This window comes from Abramis brama (assembly GCF_963993115.1).
Source record: "Abramis brama genome assembly, chromosome: 6".
In the NCBI taxonomy this organism is placed as follows: domain Eukaryota; kingdom Metazoa; phylum Chordata; class Actinopteri; order Cypriniformes; family Leuciscidae; genus Abramis; species Abramis brama.
This window is the reverse complement of record NC_139968.1, coordinates 43,956,626-43,980,204: the sequence shown is the minus strand read 5'-3', so window position 1 is coordinate 43,980,204 and position 23,579 is coordinate 43,956,626. Positions and strand designations below refer to the sequence as shown.

At 41.7% G+C, this 23,579-nt stretch overlaps 1 protein-coding gene across 28 annotated transcripts in view; it reads right to left on the bottom strand.

Annotated features, from left to right (window-relative positions):
• Positions 1–23,579, bottom strand: part of ptprsa (protein tyrosine phosphatase receptor type Sa) — a 207,822-nt gene that overhangs the window by 5,414 nt on the left and 178,829 nt on the right. For 11 of the 28 annotated variants that reach the window (XM_084117266.1, XM_084117276.1, XM_084117265.1 and 8 more), the window contains 11 exons: positions 22,602–22,649; positions 18,317–18,414; positions 15,389–15,512; positions 12,959–13,161; positions 11,764–11,883; positions 9,830–9,984; positions 8,388–8,673; positions 6,249–6,427; positions 6,035–6,161; positions 5,826–5,951; positions 2,931–3,085 (listed from right to left, as the gene is read on the bottom strand). In XM_084117266.1, coding sequence (XP_083973392.1) covers positions 2,931–3,085; positions 5,826–5,951; positions 6,035–6,161; positions 6,249–6,427; positions 8,388–8,673; positions 9,830–9,984; positions 11,764–11,883; positions 12,959–13,161; positions 15,389–15,512; positions 18,317–18,414; positions 22,602–22,649 — 1,621 coding nt within the window. The remainder of the gene's footprint in view (positions 1–2,930; positions 3,086–5,825; positions 5,952–6,034; positions 6,162–6,248; positions 6,428–8,387; positions 8,674–9,829; positions 9,985–11,763; positions 11,884–12,958; positions 13,162–15,388; positions 15,513–18,316; positions 18,415–22,601; positions 22,650–23,579) is intronic. The other 17 variants (XM_084117291.1, XM_084117267.1, XM_084117268.1 and 14 more) reach the window with 3 other exon arrangements.

The window sequence follows — 23,579 nt, the reverse complement described above, 5'->3', positions numbered from 1 at the left end:
CCGTCCACGATGCTAGAATCCTACAGAAAGGGGGCAGAGGATGGGAAAAGAAAGAAAGAAGTGTCTCTCTTGGCTCTCAGACTTCACCGAAGCGCTGGTTAAATAGATAGACTTTCAAATCTGACAGGCGTGAAGGAGCAGTGAATGAGAGGATTTACACTTCCATTCAGTGTACGTAATCATGCAATTAATGACAAAACCATGTGGCTCTATTAGATATCAAATCTGGGGGAGAGATGGATGGAGAGGAGAGAAAGGAGAGAAGATGAGAGAAATAGTTGCAAACCGTCACCATCGCGAAACACAAAAGGTGGAAATTTGATTGATTTGAATTCATTTAAAAATCGTAATAATTACGATTTGAATTCAGTGTTTACGTATTATTCTTCAACCATACGCAATTTTTTCCCACCTTATTTTAAGTAAAAGTATACTTAATCTTTTCTACACTGTAAATAAATATTATTGGAGAATGTTTTATGAAAATACTATTTCACGTTTAATTCATTGACTTTCTTGCCGTTTCTTTGTAAGTGTTTGTGAAATTTACTTGCAAGAAAAAAACGAGATAAGCAAAATCAATCGAAATACATTCTTGAAGTCTTGATTTCTCATGCAGTTTTGCTTCTCAAGTAAATATAACTCGTTTTAATGATGTTTAGATATTTTCACTGGAAAACGAGACTGATTTAGAAAGATTTTTCCAAAAAGGACCAAAAAACGCCATGATGACCATGAAGTCATGTCTCTGATGGAGATGCGGAGAGAGAGAGAGAGAGAGAGAGAGAGAGAGAGAGAGAGAGAGAGAGAGAGAGAGAGAGAGAGAGATGGACGGAAGATAAAAGGCCAGACTCCAGCCTCCTGCAGCTCTGTAAACACAGATGTGTGTGTAAGTGACGCGTGCGGGAGCAGAAACAGGCGAGAGCGATCGCTGCGTCTGGAGTGTGTGAGTGAAACAGCAGCACTGACGAACGACAGGATCCTCAGAGGAGTGAGAGTTACAGCGGCAAACAGAGTCTGTACAATACCAGTGCAACAGCTAATCTGAACACACACACACACACACACACACACTCACACAGACGCACACACACTCACACTGACGTACACACACACTGACGTACACACACTCACACAGACGTACACACACTCACACTGACGCACACACACTCACAGATGTACACACACTCACTCACACAAACACACTGACGCACAGACACACACACTCACACAAACTCACACAGACGTACTCACACAGACGTACACACACTCACTCACACAAACACACTGACGCACAGACACACACACTCACACAAACGTACACACACTCACTCACTCACTCACTCACATAAACTCACACTGACGCACAGACACTCACACACTCACACTGATGTACACACACTCACTCACACACTCACACTAATGTACACACACTCACTCACACAAACTCACACTGACGCACAGACACTCACACTGATGTACACACACTCACACTGATGAACACACACTCACACAGACGTACACACTCACTCACACAAACTCACACTGACGCACACACTCACTCACACAAACTCACACTGATGCACACATACACTCAACTCACACTTACACTCAACTTGCACACTCATTCACAGTTACACACACTCATACACACTCTCAACTCACACACACACTCATGCACACTCACACTCTCTCACACACACACTCAAACACACACTTACACACACTCACGCAAACACACACTCAAACCCTCACTCACACACTCACAAACACACACACTCAACTTGCACACTCTCACACACACACACACACATACATATATATATATATGAAAATATAAAATGAAAATAATTGAAATGTTTAAATGTAAATTCTCTCTCTCTCTCTCTCTCTCTCTCTCTCTCTCTCTATATATAAAATCAACCTTGTATTTGCACAGACAGGAAGTCAAGCACAGTTTCTCTGTCCGTCAGTCTTCTCTGAACACAAGCGCTGTTTAACATGCATCAGGAACAGAGGCTCGCGGGACGGCCGTGATTTATGTGCGTCTGGACTGCGTCGTCTTCAGAAGAGTAACGGTTCGCTTGCTAAACGCTGGCGTGGAGGAGGACGCTTCAGAACGGCGGCCCACAGCGCCGTAATGGAGTCGCATGCATCATCTGATGATCTGTGTGCCATTACTGTACTTATGATGAACGCAGCCGTCCCACGCGAACATATATAAATGTTATTTTAGTATTGTTAAAATACTATTTTAGATTTTATTAATATTTTAAATTGGGGTTTTTAAATATTTTCTGTTTGTAATACATTTTTTGTAATTTTGTTGTGGGGTTTTGTCATTTTTATTACTTTTTAAAAAATATCTATGTAGTATTTTATTGCTTTTTATTTCAGATTTACATTTTGTTTTGTTTTTAGTATATGAAATGAAACTAAATGGAAATGAAATTTTTTTTTTTTTTTACGTTTATATTATTTTGATTAAATAATTTTTTTTATGGGTTTAGTTTTTTTTGTTTAGTTACTATAAAAATCTTGTATCATATATATTTATATTAGTGCTGTCAAATCGATTAATCGCATCTAACATAAAAGTTTGTGTTTATATCATATGTTGTAACATATTACATGATCAAACTTTTAATTAATCGATTTGACAGCACAAGTTTACATATATGATATAAAATTCTATATATGTATGCTTTGTTATGGAACGATAACATAACGATAAATATATAGTTCTAAAAATCGTTCTAAATATAAACGAATAGCAGAGTCCACAAATCGATTAATCTCATCTAACATAAAAGAATAAACAGAACAATATCGTGTGTTGGTGTGGATGCTAACATATTTGCCTAAAAGCCACAAAAGCCTTGCTTTAATAGGACGAGCTGCTGTTAGAGCATGTTTGCGTGTGTTCTCACCTGCAGTGGACAGAAATGGGCCCGTCCTGGCCAAACTGCTCCTTAGTTTTATGCACCTGGCCAATAAAGTCAATGAATCCCTCTCCGGATTTGGGAACGCCTTGCTCCGGCCAATCAGTGAACTGGAACTGCCGTACGGTCCTGGACTGGCCGTCCTGTGAGCGAGAGAACAAACAAACACAGATACGTAACCGTCAAGACGAGTCCCATCTGTTCATGTAACTCAACCGCAATCCCGAATCAGTCAATCCCGACGGACGCTGACAGGCACAACAGATACGGGAGAAGCTACGGCGAACATCTCCTCTCCGATCTGAGCCGACTCCACACCCTTCTGCCTCGTTTTGTTGTCTTTTTCTCTTCTCTTTGGCTGGAATAACTGTGGGATAAGGGAAATCGATGGTGCGTCCGCCGTGACGAGCGTCGTCTCGTGGAGACGCTGCTAAATGGAGTGATCCGGACGGGTGATCGATGGCGCGACTCGAGGTTTGGAGAAACCCTGCGGCTCCGGCACTGACGGATGAGAGGAGAGCAAAGACACCCGGCGACGGATGAAGCCTGGTTCCCGAGAAAGCAAGCAATCGAAGGGAAGCTCAGGCAGAACGAGGCACAATTAAATGGTGCAGAAGGGGCTGGAAATATTCACTCATCCCTGCAGTGAAGAGAGGCTGACGGATCAAACCGGCCGAGTCCCAACTTAATCACGGGCTTTTTGGATCACACATGCATTACGGAGCACTTGTCCATTCCCTCTACATTTCTATTTCCTAGGCTGGGCGTTTTTTAATTTTTTTTTAATTTTGCTTGTGTTCAAACTACAGGTTTCGATTAATCCAATGAAATTTCCTTTTGTTCATTAAAACACCCGCCAATCATCAAACGAGTAAACCAATAAAACACGCACCAATTATTTTCAACTCTACTCTACAGAATCATGGCTCTTCTAATTGATTTATATGAACAAACGCATAAAACATCAATATGCAGACAAACCAAAAATTATTCAGTTATTCAATTATTCAATTATCAGTGTGTGCAGGACACTATAGTTCATTTATGTAAATGAGGAGAGCAAAATAAAGTAAACTGTGACATATTATACCCAAAAATTCCTCATACTGTGACTACCAGTAACATTTATACTAATTTGGGACCAAAAATTATTCAAAAACGTGTTTTTTCTTGAATTGCTATTGCTAATGTGACCTTTTTACACACAGACTGAACAAAATGAAGCATTGCTTGGTGATTGGTTGAGCTAAACTGGTATTATCTAATTGTGTAGTTAAATTTAACAGCTGACAGATATTCAACATAATTCATGTGTGAGACAGTCTAACAGAAGGACAGACAAAACCAGTCAAATATCAACTGATTTAATTTAACAATTTTCTAAACTGTGATAATGTGAGAAATGTTGAAGGTCTCTGAATACATTTTGGTTTGACTGTATACTGAATATTGTCAACAGGTTTTTTTATACCAGTGTCGGCCAGGCCTGATTGAGTCCTTCCTCTTTCTCTTCTGATCAAATGAAACAAGCAGTTTGTTTTTGCTGCAAAACATGAAGGGTGAAAGAAAACGAGCCAGAAAAGAGGCCGAACCGAATTGTGCGCACACAACCTACAGGCCGAGCGGTGTGTGTGTCCAATCGTGTGATTAAATACGTGCATCCTCCCATCATGCCCCAGTCCAGGCCCCGCCTCCACCAGTCGGCTCTGATTAAAGTTCTCATTGATCCGGCGGGCCTCGCTCTGCAGGCTGATTACTGGAGAGTCTGTCTGGATGATTCAATCACAATTAAAGTGCTTGGCTGGAGTGAGCGACGCTCGGGATGCTCATTTCGTCTCGGGCGCGCGTTCGCACGTACGGTGACAGTCAGAGTGTTTGGCATTAGCAGTTTGCTGGAAAGACACTCGACTGATGAGGGCTCTAGTTGTTCAGTGAGAGCTTCTGATAACGGTCAGCTGATGGGATATTTTTTCCTACGTCTGAGACTCTTGGTAAAGCACAATTATAATATGGCTACTGACATTTTGACTCGGTGTAGATACAGAGGAAAATTTCACCGTGTCGTTTTCTCCTAAAACACTTCATGCTGTATAATCGGCAAAAATGTGCAATTTATTGAATTTATTAATTTATTTATATGAATCAATTAAAATGCAACAATTATTTAGAACTATACACAAAATACTATGGATTTACCATGTTTTTACCACTATTTACCATGTTTTTACCATGTTTTTACCACGATTTACCATGTTTTTTTACACAAACATCCCACATTCTTTGCAAGTGCCTATCACGTAAATACCATGGTATATGAATATGATAATCATTCCGTACCATGGTATATATGAACATACCACGATATTACCATGTTTTGCCCAAAAGATTCCAAGGAAACACTATGATATTCTTTAATGTTGCCTTGGATGGTACCATGGTATGTGAGTATAGTAATATTTAGTACGACAGTGTCAATGTGCCATGTTATTTAGATTATTTCAAGTTTTTTTTTTGGACATGTACCATGTTAATACCATGATATTCTTGAAAATATACTTTCTTAAAGGGATAGTTCGCCTAAAAATGAAAATTCTGTCATCATTTACTCACCCTCAAGTTGTTTCAAACCTGTATGAATTTCTTTTTTCTGCTGAGTAAATGATGACAGAATTTTCATTTTTGGGCGAACTATCCCTTTAACCAAAATACTACATGAGTACCATGGTAGAGTGATAGGATTAGATGGTAATACTATGGTACTTTGACATATAAATGTCCAAAATACCATGGTATTCACTGAAAAAATTGTTGTAGGATCTACTTTGAAACAATTTTCACTGAGAAATTGCAAGCAAATTTCACACATTTTTTTTCAGGACTCACCCGGGCATCCGTCACTTTAAACTCTCTGAGGATGTACTGTGGCATGTTGTACTCCGCCATGGGATCCACCACAAAGTACTGATATCTAGCCGAGCGCTCCGCCGGCCAGTACTGGTGACACTTTTCCTGCGAAAAACACGTCAAAGCACAATTAAATTACATCATCCGGAAGCCCAAATCCGCTAGTCTTGAAGAGGAGCAACACTCACTCGGCCCATCTCCCTCAGCTTGGTCAGCATCACCACAATGGTGGAGTTGTTCTCCCACAACATCCTCCAGAAGTCCTCGGTGGTCTCCGCTAATGGGCCCTGTGTGGCTATATACGCCTTCTGTTGTCTACAGGAAAGAGAAAGTCAATCCCAACGAATTAAATGCAGCAGAATTCCGGTTGACTTCCGGTTGCTTAGGCCACCGTCGGCGTACCTGTATCCGTCGATAAAGCTGGAGTTGATATAGTCGGACCCTTCCAGCCCTCTGATTGGCTGCAGGCACACTCGAGTGGTCTCGTACGGCATGATGTTGACCAGGCGGTTTTTAAATTTGTTGCATGGCAGATTGGCACTTATGAATCTGGACGTGTGGGCTTTGGAGTTCGCCAAACGCTGTGGGAAGAGAAAGACACAAACATGAGAATTAAATTGAGCCAATTTCCAACACGGATATTTAAGCTTGAAGGGCACGACTAGCAGCATGGGAATCTCAGACACTCGTTTAACCATTCTGACTTTTTATTTTTGGTCTAATGCCTCTATTTATTTCCACTCCACCTGTTTGTCTCAGACGGGCAAGACTGGATGACCCAGTTTACTTGTGGTTGCAGGAACCTGTCATTGCTCATTGCTGTTATAATTAACAAAAAAACTAACATTTTTCATCCATCAGGTGGCATGAAACCCAGCTCCGAAAAAACTGGAAAGTCAGGCAAAACTTTGGTGACAATCGGCGAAATGGGTCATTGTCACTTTTAGGATGCCCCTTCAACATTGTGACAGGACACCACCGTTTTGTACGCACACATGCACCTTGTACTCTCATGTCATGATCCAAATTAGAGCTTGTAACCATCAATTAGCATCAACCAAGCCACAGTACCCGCAATTCTTCTCCGTTTCTAGGTCAGTTGTCTGGAAAGATTGTCTCCTTTTAACTGGACGAGCCTGGCACATCTAGAAACTGTGCCTTGCTCTCGCTCGCTCTCTCTCTCTCCTATGTTCTGCCAGGTAATGCCTTTGCCCCGATATAAATCCATTCAGCTCCTGCTCCAGGCCTAGTCTTTCTCTCTTTCTTTCAGAAGCGGCCACTGGCTGTTTGTCTTTCCTTTGAGTCTTTCAGTAGCTTTCAAAGACGGACCTGGAAGGGCATGAGGCATTCCGGTGGGAAGCGGCAGCTATGAACCGAGCTCTTGAAATAATAAGCACGCACACACACTTTAGCTGGCTGGTTTAGCTGTCCACGTCGAGTTTAAAAGTGGTTTGTGATATGGTTAGCCCAATTACTCAGGCACTTTAACACTTACATAAAATCATCTCTCATACTGCCGTTGGGAAATATTCTATCCCTATTGAATCCTCTCCTTCCACGTAAATATCATAATAAATATCTTTTCATATATCAGATTATATAACAGAACCTACAAATGGTCAAATTAACAGCTAGCTTGCTAGCTAACTAGTTACGTTATTAGTGCATACTGCTCTTTTATCTTCCAGCCTAGCAAACCACTAACTGGTTAGTGTGCCATCTTATCACACCTCTAGCCGATTAGCCTGATAGCTTAGCATGCCACTATCTGATTTTCTGGCTAGAAATGCATACCACTACCCAACTTCGATGTTCACAAGGATTTATGTGAGGAACTGATTCTAACCAATTGGAAAACCAATTCAGACCTTTTACTAAGCAGTTGTGAACTCATTCATTCACAAATTGGACATCGCTGATTGAGATTTAGAAAATAGCAATGGTACCACCTTGATGGTACCACCTGGACCTATTGCTCAACTAATTGCTTTGCAACCTCGTTACCGCTAGTGCCCGACTTTGCTCCCTGAGCTGGTGAGCATTACTTTGTTCCAGGCTAAAGAAAGAGACACAGAATGAGTGACAAAGCCTGAAAGAGAAAAAAGAAAAGAAGTAAAAGCTTTTCAAGGTCTTAGAGGCCAGAAACTTGCAGGAGTGTTTAAGTTGCCAAATGGAACCCACAATCCCTGTCTGCTCATTAGCGAACGCATCGCTTCTCCTTCATCGGGTGTTAATTACCCTTCCCAGAATCCCTCTCTGGCCGTCTTCAACTGAGCTACAACTTTCAGTCGTCTCTGTCACAACTAGAGCCTAATTTTCACATCTGCATCCTCTGTAACAAAACATGCCCCCAAGAGAGGCAGAGTGTTATTAACTGTCCTGTGTGGCACATTCGATTATCTTGCACCCTCCAGATCAACACCTACCAGAGCATCTCGTCTGATGAGTTGCAATTAGAGGTGAGGACTATTTTTGCTTGGCTAGTTGCACACAACAAGACTCTATCTTTGGTGTTCCCTAATTGCAATGTCTTCTGGTTACCTTAAACTCCAGTTCCATGCCGCTGACGTGCTCTCCGGCCTCCACCTGCGCCAGCTTCTGGATGTAGGAGAAGAGGCTTCGTGCCGCCACCTCCGTGTTCCCACAGGCAACGGCCTCCAGAAGGGCATCGTGGATGAAGCTGTACTGGTCTTCCGTCTGCACCATGTAGTTCCTCTGGGAGCGCATGAGCGTCACATGACCATAGATGTCTACCGTCTTCTCGTGCTTGATGCGTTCTAGCATAGCGTCGATCACGATGAAGCAGCCTGTGCGGCCCACACCAGCACTGAAAGCACATGTTGTGTAAATCAGGGATGAAAGAAAGTTGCGGGCTTCCCTTTCGAATGGGAACTAGAGCACTGATTCTCAAAGTGTGGTACGCAGGCTCCCTCTAGTGGTACGCAGAGGAGTCACTGAATTTCGCATGTACGATCATACTGGTGTGATTAGAACGGTCAGTGCATCACGTGATCACCTGCTAAATTCAAATGTGCTTACGCTCAGCGCTTGTCATATATTTCAATATGAAATATAATACTATATAATATAATAATACTATATAATAGTCATAACTATTCAGTGTTTTCAACCACATAATGTTTATTTTAGGTTTCAGACATTTAAATTCACATGAGTAATAAAAAACAATACATTTAGAGTTACACACTGATGTCTATGGAAACGGCAATAATAATCCTTTCCATTATTAGACGACATGTTTTATTCAAATCAGATACACATTGTGTAAGTAACTTTAAAGTTTACTCTATTCTTCTCCCAATTCACCGGCCACTTACTTTCATGTATTTCGGAAGAAGTGGATTTTACTTAACTTTTAAGTACAGTACAGTTTTTATTTAACTTTTAAGTACAATACATTTTCATTTAATCATTATTTAAGTTTTTTATTTACCTGTATGTAAGCAGCACAGTGCAGTGTTAATGTTCAAACTGGGTTTTTACACTATATAAAAAGGGGCTGACAATAATAAATATTCTTATTAGAAATAAAACTGCCTTGTTTTTGAACTGTGCATAGCTTTAGCTGAATAGTTAGGCCTACTCAAGAAGTACCACCTCAGAAAATATTTGGCTCTCCAAGTACCACCATAATGACCAATATTAAAAATACAGTAGCGTGTATTTTAATATTGGTCATTATGATGGTACTTGGAGAGCCAAATATTTTCTGAGGTGGTACTTGGTGTAAACTGTTTGAGAACCACTGCCCTAGAGGACACTATGGGGAATACTCTAGGGGACACAGTGTCTCGTTCCCCTGCTCAGGGAACCATGGTTACATGCGTAACCTGAGACGTTTTCTTTGCTAAGGACCACAGGGGACATTAAACTTGACTTGCAACTCTATGAACAACTAGACTTGCTCTAGACCTACAGTTTCCGGCTTAAGGAGCCTTGAGAAGTAGGAACTGGATTCATACCTGCAGTGGGCAATGATGGGACCGGCGTCCGGTGGATTGCAGGTTTTCACCCTCCTGAGGAAGGCCAGGAACGGAGTGGGGTACTCGGGAACGCCGTGGTCCGGCCAGGCGGTGAACTGGAACTGTCGAACCTCTCGCTTTTCACTAGAACCATTCTGAAATGAGAGCAATTGCCTTTATTCCAAGTCCTATGGGTTATATCGTGATACATCTAGCCCTAGCCCTAGTTCTAGTAATGCATGATTTAATTGTTCAAGCACCTTACAAGTCATGCTAGGTTGACATGAGACGGTGGTACATGTAATCATGTGTTCTAGCATCGCCTTGTGACACCAAAATGTCTTCTACATTGTATTTCGACACAGGCAAGAGAGCCAGGAACATGTCTGCCGCATTGGAGATTTCGGCAAGAAGCGTGAGAGACATCAGTGTCCTGCTAGTTCCACTGCTAGCATTTATTTCTCATCCTGGACGTCTTTAAAGGGAGGTTTTGCATTTCAATGTCGCTGCTGTTTCAACAGAGGCTCCCTTTGAATAAATGAATAAATAAACGATGTAATTAAGAGCAAACTGGCCCAGTTTTGCCGGATACTTTTTTTCTCTGGCTGTCTTCTGCAGGCTGTGTTTCTCTGCAGTGGATGGGCTTGTGCTGGATTGTTTTTAAGAATTCATGACTCTGGTTTGACTGTGTGCGTGCGACTGCAGGATATGCACACACATAAATACACTTCAGTGTTCCAGCGAGTGTGTGTGTGTGTGTGTGTGTGTGTAAGGGTTGTAAGCAAACTCTGACTATTCAGCCATGCAATGCAATACAACAAACTGTGGTGCCACAAAAACACACCTCATCTGAATTCGAAGATGTCCCTTTAGTACAGACACTGCTATATGACTAAATAAGCCATTATGTTTAATCTAAACTGTCCAAGAAGACAATTTAATTGCTTATGCATAGCTCAGGAGATCTCTTCTGAAACTACTGGATTACTGGGGTTTTTCTTTCTGGGACAAATCAGAGAATATCCAATTACTGTCCCTTCTGTCTAGGAGAATCAATTGAGATATTGAAGAGATCTCATTTCTCTTTCCTGTGGGTTTAAAACGAAAGCTTAATCCCTTAACCATGAGTACACTCTTCATGCTCTGTACGACAGTCTCTCTTTAATCAATGCTTCGGCTTGTGTCTTATGGGCGCCCTTCACTACAGTAAAAGCTCAATCCATTTTAATTCACGTTACGGTCTGACCGTGCAACTTGCTGACCCCTCGCTATTCCTCTTCCTCCCTTCCAACCACTTCATGTTTACTTGACCGCTGCGCCGTCTGGGATGCCAATTTTGCATGGAGTCGTTTTGCTCTGGCCACTTAGCTAAGTGCCTCTCTTTGGCAGGCGTAATATTAAAAGATGATGGATGTGGAACGAGGAGATTATAAAAACATGCGCGTGTGTTGGTGCACGCAGTGGAGATGAGAACCCGGTGAGGGTTTCAGGACAAATGTCTCGTTCGCCTCAACCGTTTGCAATCATCCCGGTTGCGTACATCTGTCGGGGCCCGAAAGCGAAACAGTGTAATGTGTCTGCTCCAAGGTCCAGAGGGAAATAACAGGCCCATGCACAACGTAAAACTCTTTTAAACAGCTAAAGCAAAGTGTTCCTGGAGCAGGGAGCGCACTTATCTCAGAAACGCCTTTTGTGTAGACCATGGGTGTCCAATCGTGCTCCTGGAGGGCCACGGTCCTGTGGAGTTTAGCTCAAAGACACCTGCCTGGAAGTTTCTAACAATCCTGAAGAACCTGATTAGTTTAATTAGGGTTGGAGCTAAACTCTGTAGGACACTGGCCCTCCAGGAGTAGGATTACTGCAGTAGACAGTGCTTGGCTGTTTTCTTTGATATGAGATCATGCTAGGTGGCACTATTACACAAAAAGCCTTACCTTGTGTAGGGAGAAGGTGCGCACGCAGAAGGTGGCGAGTTCGATGGTGTCCAAGAGCGTCACCTGGATCATACCGTAGGTCTCCGTCCCTCTACTCGGCCAGTACTGGTCGCACTTTATCTGCAGAGGGTGAGAGAATGTTAGCATACCTGATGTCATTCAGCTCTTTATTGGATGTCGTTGACTCAGATTTACTTATACATTTCTATGCAAATTTCAGTGTGCTGAGGAATTACGGTGCTGTTGAACTAAACCTGCACACTAGATCCTGCTCATCTTTTTTTGCTCAAATAATCATAAGGGAGTCAAAATAAAGGACATTTTGATTCTTAAAATTGGAAGTAAGACTTAAAATAGGGTTCAATCCTGCAATCACAAACCATTCTCGTCCGCCCATGTCAGATCAATTACCTTGGCATAATGTTTTCCTTCCCCACTCTGACACCTGGCACATTGACAGACCCCTGGCCTGCCACAGCCCAAATAAAGATCCACTCAATACGGAGCATGGCAAGCAGTCAGGCCGCCCCTGTGCCCTGATGCGATGTGACAGCACACTGCTTCAAAAATGTGCAGGTTTAATGCGTTCTTTGCGCTTATGCTGCAGATTGAATGGCTCACTGTGATCGCATCTGACAGAGCTCTAATACACCATGTGGTGCCCGCTAAGATGGTGAGAGAGAGCAAGAGGGGGTGTCCTGAGATACTGACTGAGTTTGCTGAGCCTGACAGTCTAGGGTGTGACGGAATCGTCTTCAATGAACTTCTGGACGTTACGGCTGAGGAAGTCTTCAAGATGAGGGCTTCTTAACTTCCCCTCTCTCTGGTAGAGCCGAGAGATGATTCCCAGGGTTGTTATCGGAGAGCCTATGTCTTTATTTCCCTCTATTTTTCTCCATCCTTTTTTGCCCATTCATTCAACCGGCAATGGCATTTCAACTGGAATAATGTCAATTTGTCCAGTATGAAGCTCAGTCTTTTTAACAAGGGTAAAAGAGACGGCCTATTAGCTCTCTTCCACAATCTAGTGAGCTGCATAGCTAGACAGTATTTTAAGGAATCACCAGCACCAGTATGCAAAGGTTGTTTCAAAATATAAGATTTGGCAAAACTATAATGCTGCATGTATCCTTCATGTCAGGAGAATGATATTTACAACTCTTCTGAAAACAATCTGTTTTTTGACTAGCCTCACCCGTGACTTCTCCTCCAGTCTGGTCATCATGACCACGGTGGCGGCTCGTTGCTCCCACACCATCCTCCAGAAGTCTCCGAAGGTCTCCGGAAGCGGCCCCTGCGTGGCGATGTATGCGTTCTGCTTCCTGTAGCCGTCGATGTAGTTCGCGTTGATGTAGTCGCTGCCTGTGATACCTTGAAACGAAGCATGAAGGTTGGTAACTGTGAAAGTTAGAGTCAGAATGACAGAGACGTTCACTTTAAAAGGGACATATCATAAAGAAGATTTTGAAATAAACGATTTTGATTGTTGTAACACAAAGTTAAAGATACGTTTATGAGAGAAATATCAGAACGTAACACTTGACCGCTCAGCTCTACATAATAACATGTATTTATTAAAGTGGCTGTGATTTCACATGCGAAAATGATAGTCATTTGCTTGAGTCTTAAAGTTGTAATAGCACAAACAGCTTGAAAATGTTGTGTTGTAAAACTACATAGCTGTTTTGGCACAAGAACACTACATGTTGACTTCAAAAGTGTGGTTTTACCCCTGTTTCTCGACAGTTCCAAAATGGCTGACAATGTTGCTGTGTGAGTCTCTTAACTGGTGAAAAACTTGCTACTCCACTAACGTGATATACAGTCACAGTCTGGTTAGAGGCTATTGTAGAGCTGTGACAGATATCCATCATAGAAAATAATCCCCATGAAAGAAAAGCCATTGAGCCCCTTCACTGCCTTTTCTCACTTCCTTCCAGCTTTTTCAGCCCCGTCTAGCTCTCTGAGGGCCGGCCAACAGCATCCACTGCTGCTGATTTAGGGCCAGATGCTATACGATGGAATTAGGCTGGACTAGGACTAAATCAGCGAGCAGGACCCTGTCTCGCTCTCTTTCTGCCATCGCTCTGGGCGGCCCGCAGTAAATCTCCCATAAAGCAGCCAAACATTCTCCCGTCTAAGCTCAGGATCCGTGAGACAGCTGGGAATAGAAGTAAAGCCCTTGTGTGCTACTTCTGGGGGTAACAATCTTATGGTCTAGGTCTTGAGACCTCTCAAAACCACATACATGTGGCCTTGGCCCTCAGAATTTGGATCTCAGGGTCTAGTTCTGGGTCTGGATCTCTGTCTTAAAGGTCTAGTCTTGGTCTGGGTACCAACATGCAATTCTCATAATCACCATAATAATATAGGTGATTTAACAAGCAAATGTAAATATATATATGATTTGATGTTGTTTATGTTGGTGGCACAAGCGACGGGGTTGGGGGGGTGGTGAATTACGCAACAAACTCAATACTTAAGATTTGGGGTTTGTTCAAATCCTTCAGTAGGAGCTAATGCCATCAATTCTCTGAAACAAGTCACTTGTAATTACACTCGGGGTCCGCTCTCGCTTCAGACCTCTGGCAAATAACCTACAAGAGGCATATTTAATTGTACCGTTTATCCAACACAAAAGCTTCAATCTCAAACACAGGCCCATGGTGCTAAATTGTTGTTTTCGTGCTTTAACAACGAACAATGAAACACTTGGCTGTGCTCATTTTCTAGCCCCCGCTACGTCGTAGAAAAAGACAAAATTAGCAATCAGGGGAAAAAAAGAATGCCATTAAAAGCCTCTTCCCCGCCTCACAAAGCGATCGCGGGTGTGTTTCGTTTTAGTCATAGCTAAGTGAACAGAGCACGGCTGCCTGCACGAATTGTTCCACCGCTGTGTCTAATGGCGAAATCACTGCACTGTAAAATGGAAATTTCGAACTTGATTAATTTATGCATTTATGGGCGCTGTCTTTGTGATGATTCTGTTACGCTGCGTTATTGCTCATCTAAATTGGGTCGTGGTGAACTGTGGCAAAAATCAAGGTGACGCGACGACGAGGGAGGGAAAATATCTGTAAACAGCAAAAGAGAGCATTGAGCATTGACAGTCGCCTCTGTAGGGAAAAAAATATGGGCATTTTACCAACATAGCAGCAGAATCTCTCCTGATTTTCCACTGGCGTTTTATGTTTAATCCAAAATCTTGACAGCTTCTATACCTCAACTCAAGGCACTCTGGGATATGGCTGTGCTCTACACCATTTGCCTGCTGGTTTAATTTTGACTGCTTGTGAATTATCTGACTCTTGTTTCTTTTGTGTGTGTGAGCAGACAATAAAATTGTGTGGGAAGAAGAGAAAGTAAATTGATTTATACGGATAAACACTATAAAAACGTATAATAAAGACATAAAAAATGGATGGCGATCCTCCCAAATGCACATGCTAGATCAGGTTCTTCTGAAAGACTTATGGATACATTTCTCTAAACTGCTTTTTTTGTGTGTGAAGCCAGACGGATCTGTGGGGGCGTCAACAAAGTTCAGTCATTCTGGAACCTTTAGGTGCAACGCATTGACACAGATTTCTTTTTTAAAAATCTGTGTGTGTGTGTATTGCCCGACCTTCGATGGGTGCCAGGATTACGCGGGAGTGGTCGTAGGCGATGACGTTGGCGTATCGGTTCTTGGGTTTGTTGACCTCCAGGTTGGAATGCTCCCAGGTGAACTGCTGACCCGGATCGATGGACTGTGGAGAGAAAGTACGGAATGAAACCACCCTCAGGGCTTTTCCCAATCCCTCAGCATCACAGGCATGAATACTAATGTGAGAAGAGAGTGAGTCTGCATCCGCTAGAACATCAGAAGAAGGTGGAGAAACAGAGGAGAGTTCAACGCTCAGAAAGCGGGGTTGAGTGAGGCCACAAGGCCTGGGAGGACTAAAACTCGCGGATGAGAAATAAATGAGAATCCTGCACAAAGCAGCTCAGATAAACATTCACAACAAGATAAGAGTCCCGCTCCTGCCGCAATCAGAGCGCACATTAAAGTGTAATTAAAAGCCATCTGCTATCGTTTTAAAATATTCACGAGCATTCGGCCAGGTAGCTTTGTCGGGACAGTTACGTGGACAGTGAATAATAGCAAAGGAAACGCTGATAAAAGAGTCTGTTCCTTCCTGTGAGGGGGTGAATTATCTGCCGCAAGCAAGATAAATGCCACCACATTCCCAATATGAGAATTTCTGAATAAATATTCTATTCCCCTGTCGGGGTAATTTAGTATTCCATTATGATTCCGAGCCTGTTCTCGGGCAATGGCTCCGGCCCAGCTCTTCTAGCTTGAGGGATGTTTTCATTTAGGCGACCGTCTCTGCATGCTGAAACTGGGACTAAATAACCCACAATGAGGGGTTTGATGTAACTGTTTACCCTGCGATGATTACGGGCACAAATAACAGAGCACGTATCCTCCGCAGGTTGTCCGTGCTCTCGAACACGTCCCTCTTATCATCTACCCTGAAAACCGCCTGTGGGTTTTAACGCATTGGTCTGGATTGGTATGGTTCTGCTCCAAGCCAAATGCCAGACGGTGCTGTAATATAGCGGATCACATATGAACGGAAAATTGATGTCATAATCCGGAGTTTGGTAATCCACAGCATGCTTTTGCATAACACCCAGCCCACATCCTCATATCAGACCAAAACTCTTTGCACCAAACATCTTTTTCTGCTCCACATCCGCATCCATCTCTAATGTTTATTTTTTCTTCTCTAGCCTCGTTTTTAACAAACATCACTCTTTGATTTAACTAGCTGAAGATCAAACACTACATTCCTTCCATTTTTTTCCTTCTAGAGCAGCAGTTCCCAAACTTTATCATCAGCTGACCTCAATTATGGACTTGAAATGCAAGTTTAAAGGGTTTTTCAACCTCTCAAATGTAATGACTCTTGCAGTTCCCTTTGAGAAAAAATACTGTTTTATTCATGAAGACACAGCAGATCAAATTTCTTGTAACAATTTATGAAACTCTGAAGCTAATATCTGATAGAAGGTGACTTTGCCGGATTACGCCATTGTTTGCTCACTTTTTGCAGGTAGCGAGGCCAGAAACTAAATATTCAACAATCTACTACTAAGGCTGCTTAAGAATGACTTTCCTTCAGTTGGCTAGCACATGCAGCTAATGCTAATCTATATGCTAAGCCAATGTCCCAAAAATGATAGCTGGTTGGCTCAACTCAAGCGTGCCCATGATCCTGCTGAGATATCGGGTCTGGCTCACGCTGGGAGCCATTTAAGATGGCATTAAGCCCCGGTGGTGTTGATGGCAGGGCTGCTGTAGCACGCTGTGATTTAAGATGGACGACGACATTTGCTCTATGCTAATGAAGGCTGATTCAGCAATAGTAAGGGCTAATCAGCAGCCGCTACATACGAGCCCAGCACTCCAAACAGAGACATCCGTGCCACTGCAAAACCCCGGGGCACATGAGTAACTGCCATGTGAACAGTAAAAAAAAAAATCATCTCAACCTGAATTGGTTTATTAGGAAAACCCACAGGTGCACTGTCTTGAACAGCTTTGCCTTTTACGTAACACAAAATAGCAGGGCCTAAAATTAACACTCACCAAGCATCAAATGCGAGTATGAATCGGCGTTGGCGAGTATATGAAACGGTGCCACTCGCCGTTGGCCAGTAACATTTTTATGAATTCTAACAATGCATGAACGTGAACGCTTGGGACAGTTGACGGGCCAGTGCTGCATCGTCACGAAAGTTTAAGCCTTGACAATTTCCATATTCAAGAGCAAAATGTGCTGTGTGGATAGCGTGAGTACTAAACTGAACTCTCTTTCACGTTTTCTTGCGCTCGAGTGGACAATTTCACACAAAATTATGTAAAAAAAAATAGTGAGTATCCTAGTAAACAGTCGGTTATGTCATAAGTAAATGTAAACATTTGAAAAAGTAAACGCATGTGTGCCAGTATCAGTATATTAGATCCGTGCATTCGCTCTTAAAGTGACAGCAGCCTAATAAGGATTCATTAATAAAGATGTTTAATTTAAACAATGAAGACTATGCAGTGTTATTCTACATTTGCTTATTTTATTAAATTTCTGTACCGGAAAGCTACTCTTAGACCTACCTGAAAAACCTGAAAAGCACTGTTTATTTAATTTGTATCTTTGTTATATTGTATTTATTTGTGCTTTTGCCTGTAATTTGATTATTTGTTTTTATTTTATTACTGATTTAGTACTTTTACTTGTCTTTAATAATGTTTTAAATTCATATTAGTTAGGCTAGTAGTTTTAGCTGTGGTCTTGAAATGTGAATTGTGAATTTTCACTGGTATCTAATTTTTTTTTTTATGTCATTACTGCCATTATTTCCAGTAAAAAAAAAATTAAGGCCAGTAAATAATCCTAAGTCACTGACTATTGGCTGGTGTGGCAAAAAGTTAGTTTTATACCCTGATTATTAGTGATATACCCTGATAATTATCCAAAATAATATTTTTTTGCAAAATATGCCGTACCTCGTACTCCTGGGAGAGCTTCAGGTTGTCGTTGGCCTTCAGTAGATCTGTGTGCTCGGCTAGCTCCGAGATGGGTATAGGGGGGTGGTTCATCATACCTGTGCACCAATCAGGAGAAGAAGACAAAGGAAGACAAGGTCAGTAAGACCACCATGGTCAAGAAAGGCATTTAGAAGCAAAATCCCAAATGTTGGTGGAGAAAGCGGGATCAGGGGTGGGGGAAGACACCCAAGCAGGTGAGATAATGAGGTGGGACTGCAGTGAGGAACAGTGGGTGATGTTAGGGACACAGTGTGACCAGGCCAGAGCTCTACATCATCAATCTGTCCAATTAGGATCGTCCTAATACCAAAAAAACAACAACTGCCTTTATACAGACAATATGAAGGCAAGGACCTAAGGACCATTGCTAAGGTGCTACAAAACCCCCAGACCAATTACAACGCTGATTGGGGTCAAATGGTTCCTAATAGCTTCGCAATATTTCCAAAGCAATGAACTGTCTTCTGTCTCACTCCACTACAGCTAAAAATTATGAGCAGAGGACACTCCATGCACGAACCATACGTTTGTACTCAACGGGCTAAGACAAAGGGAACAATGTTGCCTTCATGAAACCAAACAGTTCTCAAACAGAGTCACAGCCCCAAAGATCTGCCTTTGGGAAATAAGCTCATGTCTGCAGAGCCAAAACATAATAGATTTAATCAAATGCAAAATCTGAAAACTTCTATTTCACAGAGGCGAGACAAAAGGCTAAAACCACAATACAAGATTGATGCTTGTCACCCTATGTACATTGTTCACAGCAATGGTGATGGGATCTATGTTCCCTATGTAGGGTTAACCATGTGTTACTATAAAATAGGGGAGTCCATTCCTGCTCCTGGAGGACTACCTACCAATAAGGTTTAGACTGATCCCCAATTAAAGACACCTGAAACAGCCAATTAAGGTCTTGAGGATCACTAGAAACATCCAGGCAGGATAGTGACCATTCAGGAGCAAGATTGGACACCCCTTCCCTAACCATATCTCTAATCCTGTCAAGTAGGGAGTTCTGCCAGTCTGATACTGTTTATTGTAGACTTAAACACAAAAGTACACAAACTTTCGTCTTGTATTTCACTAAAAAGACATATTTGCATGTCATTTATGGTCTTGTGCAAAAACGAAATATGGACTTACTGTTCTGGGGGGGAAATCTGGAAAGCTTCCACACTAAACACGAAAAATACGAGCAAGCGAGAGGTAGAAAAATATAATATTGCCTTTCCCTAGAGGAGATGTCTTGCCTTAATATTTCCAGCAGATTTCCTTTTGGCAGAAGCTTGCAATAATTTTCTTATGTAACCCTTCGTTTGAGCAATGATGGGAAATAAAGCTCTTGAGGTGGAGGGCTGATGATGGGGGTAATCAGGGTAAGGTAGGGGGTTTATTCGAGAGTTCTGGCCTGGGTTAAGATGACCCGATGGTACCGGTGAAAAGTGAAGTGTCTTGTTCTCAGCTTCAGTTCAGTCAAAGCTGAGCAAGCGTGTCACAGAAGCAGCCACCCATGCTAACCCTGCAACAGCTTGCAAGACCCTTCCTCAAACAAGCACTAGTTAGCACATGTTTGCTCAGACCCCCCAAAAAACCCTAGGCCGTGCTGGAGTTAATCTAGTAATTAATTAGTAATGGAATAAAGCAGAAAACAGACAAGCTCTTCCTAAGATGGACGCTAACTTATTTACAGAGGCCACTGGACTTTCTTTCATCGTCTACTTCAGAGGTCAAAAGTTGGCTAAATGTTGACATCTTCCTTCAAGTGTACTGTGATTTAATTAGGCATTGATAATCTGCATAATCACATTAGCCACGCTCCATTTGACACGTTTTTTTTTTCTTCCTTCTCTAAATGTAGTATTCTGCAAATGACTTTGCTCGGGTTTGATTGAGATTGAACTTGCTGATTGGACGTCATGACAACAAAAAAAACGATGCAAATAATGGCATTCAACAAGACGTCTTGAAAAAGTTCTAGCTGTTCGTTTTTTGTTATGTGAGAATTTGTTGAATTAGCGGACGCTAACGCTTCTGTTAGTCTACAAATGTTATTTTCACCAGCCTGGCCAAGCTCTTAGAGATTGTCTGGAATCAGTTTTACCCTCTTAAGGTGAACCAAGATAATGTATGCCAAAGCACTCCCGAAAAAGATGCGAAGGGCAACTTTGGCAAACAACCTGAGATCAGACCTGCATGCTAAATGACAACAGCCTCCATAATGCAATGAGAAAGGCCATCTAGAGCCAATCGAAGCCCAACAAACTCTTTCCAATGTCAACGTATTCCTCAACTTTGCTCCGTGTCAACAACAATTACTCGTCGTCCATTTTTCTATTTCATGAACAGGCTGTTATTTGTTTGTTCTCAGGAATTTTCTCCCTGCAAGATGTAGCAAACAATTACATTTAATCCGATCGAGGTGCAAAAAATTAACCCTCCGGTGCTGTTCAGTTTTCGGCCATATTTTTTTTGTTTGTTGAATTTTTTACTTAATCTTAACGGTAAGAAACTTGGTAAAGGTTTTGCCACTTGCTGTGTGAACACACACACACACACAAAGATCATGGACATGATTTGAAAACGTTAAAAGATCCTGAAAAAAATAGTCGCACTTGTATTGTTCAGGGTCAAAAATGAGCACATTGGAAATGAATGGGAAGCTAATTTCATCTAGTGGAAGCGTTTGGTACTGCGCCAAAAATAAATCTTAATTCAAGTTAACTTTTTAAAACTTTTCTCACTTCAGCAATAATCTGCCAAGTGTCATCTGTTGGAAATTTAAAATCCAGGTCTATGCTCAAAAAGTGAATAAATGGATAATAACTACTGCATAAATATTATTTAGTACCATAAAATCCCCTAAAAATACAATCTATTAAATAAAAAAAATATGATCAAACTAAAATATAGTACAATCATTTCATTGGGAAAAAAAGGTCATTTTTGAATGACACGTGACCAGTACCAGAGGGTTAACCACATTCAATTTCAAGTATTTATGTGAAAGATACTAAAAAGTGTTCTTCAAGTCTGGTTAAAAATGGTAGCCTATATAACTCTTTCAAGGACAAATTCCTGTTGCTGTCTGCTCTCTCTGCCAGGATTTTTGCGTCTCTCACTCTTTTTATCCCATGCAATCAAGCTCAAGATCACGGAGCGCGAGAGAAGCAAACTGTCTAATTACATATTTTCAGTCTCTTATTTGTGCTTGACAGGTGATGCAAATAACAAATCCTTTTGATATCCTCTGCCGCTGTTCGCGAAACAGTTTTATGCGATTGTTCATTTACATATAAAAGGGAAAAACGCTTGGTCTATTTCCCCATAAAAACAAGAAAAAGGGAGCCGTGTTTCTCTTTCCTCTGCCTCGCTGGGGGGCGGGAGGGATGTATCAAATGTCGGACTATTGTTTGCGGAGGGTTTAATTAATTCGGCTCGTTATCTCCGCCTGCAGAACGACCCCATCGGGGGAGAGCCGGGCGGACGGCTGAGCTGGAGGGCCGGGAAAAGGATGCTGGAATGTGTGGAGACCCGTGTAAAAACTACACAGCAGAGCCGTCTCTACACCGTCATCTGTGACTGCAGTGCGTTTACTGTGGATTAATAGAGTTCAGCCAACAGCCTGTAAGAACAAAGCAATCGACAAGCAGAAATACTAAACACATCAAAAAGGAAAAATCAAAAGCCGTGTTACGAAAGAAAGTTAAAAGCAGTCATAATTAAGATGAAACTGTTGACAGCATTTGCATTATGCATAATGCAGAACAAATGTTCTTTTTCTATGTATCTTTTATGCATGTACATTTTAAAAATATATTTTTTATATATTTATAAATATATACACACACACACACAAGACATATGCTTTGAACTTTTTATGCTTCATGCTGGCTAACATTATGTCTTTTAAGCACCAAAAATCAAATTTTAAAAAAAATGGGTACGAAAAATTGTATTATTTACTATATTTTATCCTAAATTATGCACCTCGTATAGGAAAAACAATTGCTAATGAGATACAGTTTTGGGTTTCATTTGAGGTACGACTCCTTTTAACTTTCCCAGGGTTACGGGAGTGAACATTAGCGCAGATCCGGCAGTTTGTGAAGGGAAGGGGGGAGAAAAAAAAGTCAAATGCAAATGTAGTCGTAGAAGACAACCCATTATTTCAGATGTGGGGCAGACGCATTAAAAAAAGATAAGAAAACACCAAAGCTCAGCGCGAGATGTGAGCACTAACTTTCATAGTCAAAACCGGCTTCACTGACAGGACTGCTTAGACCCGAATCTGTGAAAAACAGCAAACACCAAAAAAATAAAATAAAAGCAATCCCTTTTAAATGCACTGATAATTAGTTGAGAACAAAATCTTGAAATGGACTGAAATAAATGGAAAAATGCAAGGAAATTAATAAGCTTTTCTTTTATACATTTGCTCCCTCTAATTAATTTTTCAAACTGTATTGTGCATTTTTAAACAGGCAGGAGAACGGACCACCCCTGCTTTGAATGAAGGCGGTAATCCTCGCGAGGGTCCTCAGTGTTGGATCCGACGCCAAGCAGTCTGTCAGACAGTGGAAGTAGGACACACTCACTCGCATTCAGCCAACATCAGAGTTGCTGATGTTTATTAGACACACAGATGACGCTTATGAACCAGTGGAGATGCTGTTTATACCACGGTGAAATTTGTAAAATCCAACATTAAGACGCAATATACGTAAGGGATAATGTAGAGGGGTCTTGAATCAGCCTGAAGGGGTTGTATTCGCTATAACAACCGCCTCGCTCTACATTATCCCACTTATTACATGGCTACCTACCAAATAAATAAATAATTTGACACAAAATATTGATTTAAAAAGGAGTTTATTGCTTCCGCTAAAGAAAATAGTCCGTTCCGTCTCTACGGTTAGAATCCTGCGTCCATAGCAACGCTCTGTTTTTCATGGCAACGGTGTGTTATACTTAGCAGCGGATTGTTATCAAGAAATAACACACCGCATTCTACATTAGAATTCAACCAAGCCATGTAATAAAATTCACTATCGCATCTACCTGACCCCATGGTAGTTTTTTAAAGAATAAATTCTCAAAATATCAGATGGCAGCGTCGATCGAGCGGTAAAACCACATACGGTCACTGTTTCGCGCTCGACTTCTGTCCAGCTGTCTGGAAAGCGAGCGGATGAGGAATGTCTTCAGCTTCTGTTGTTGA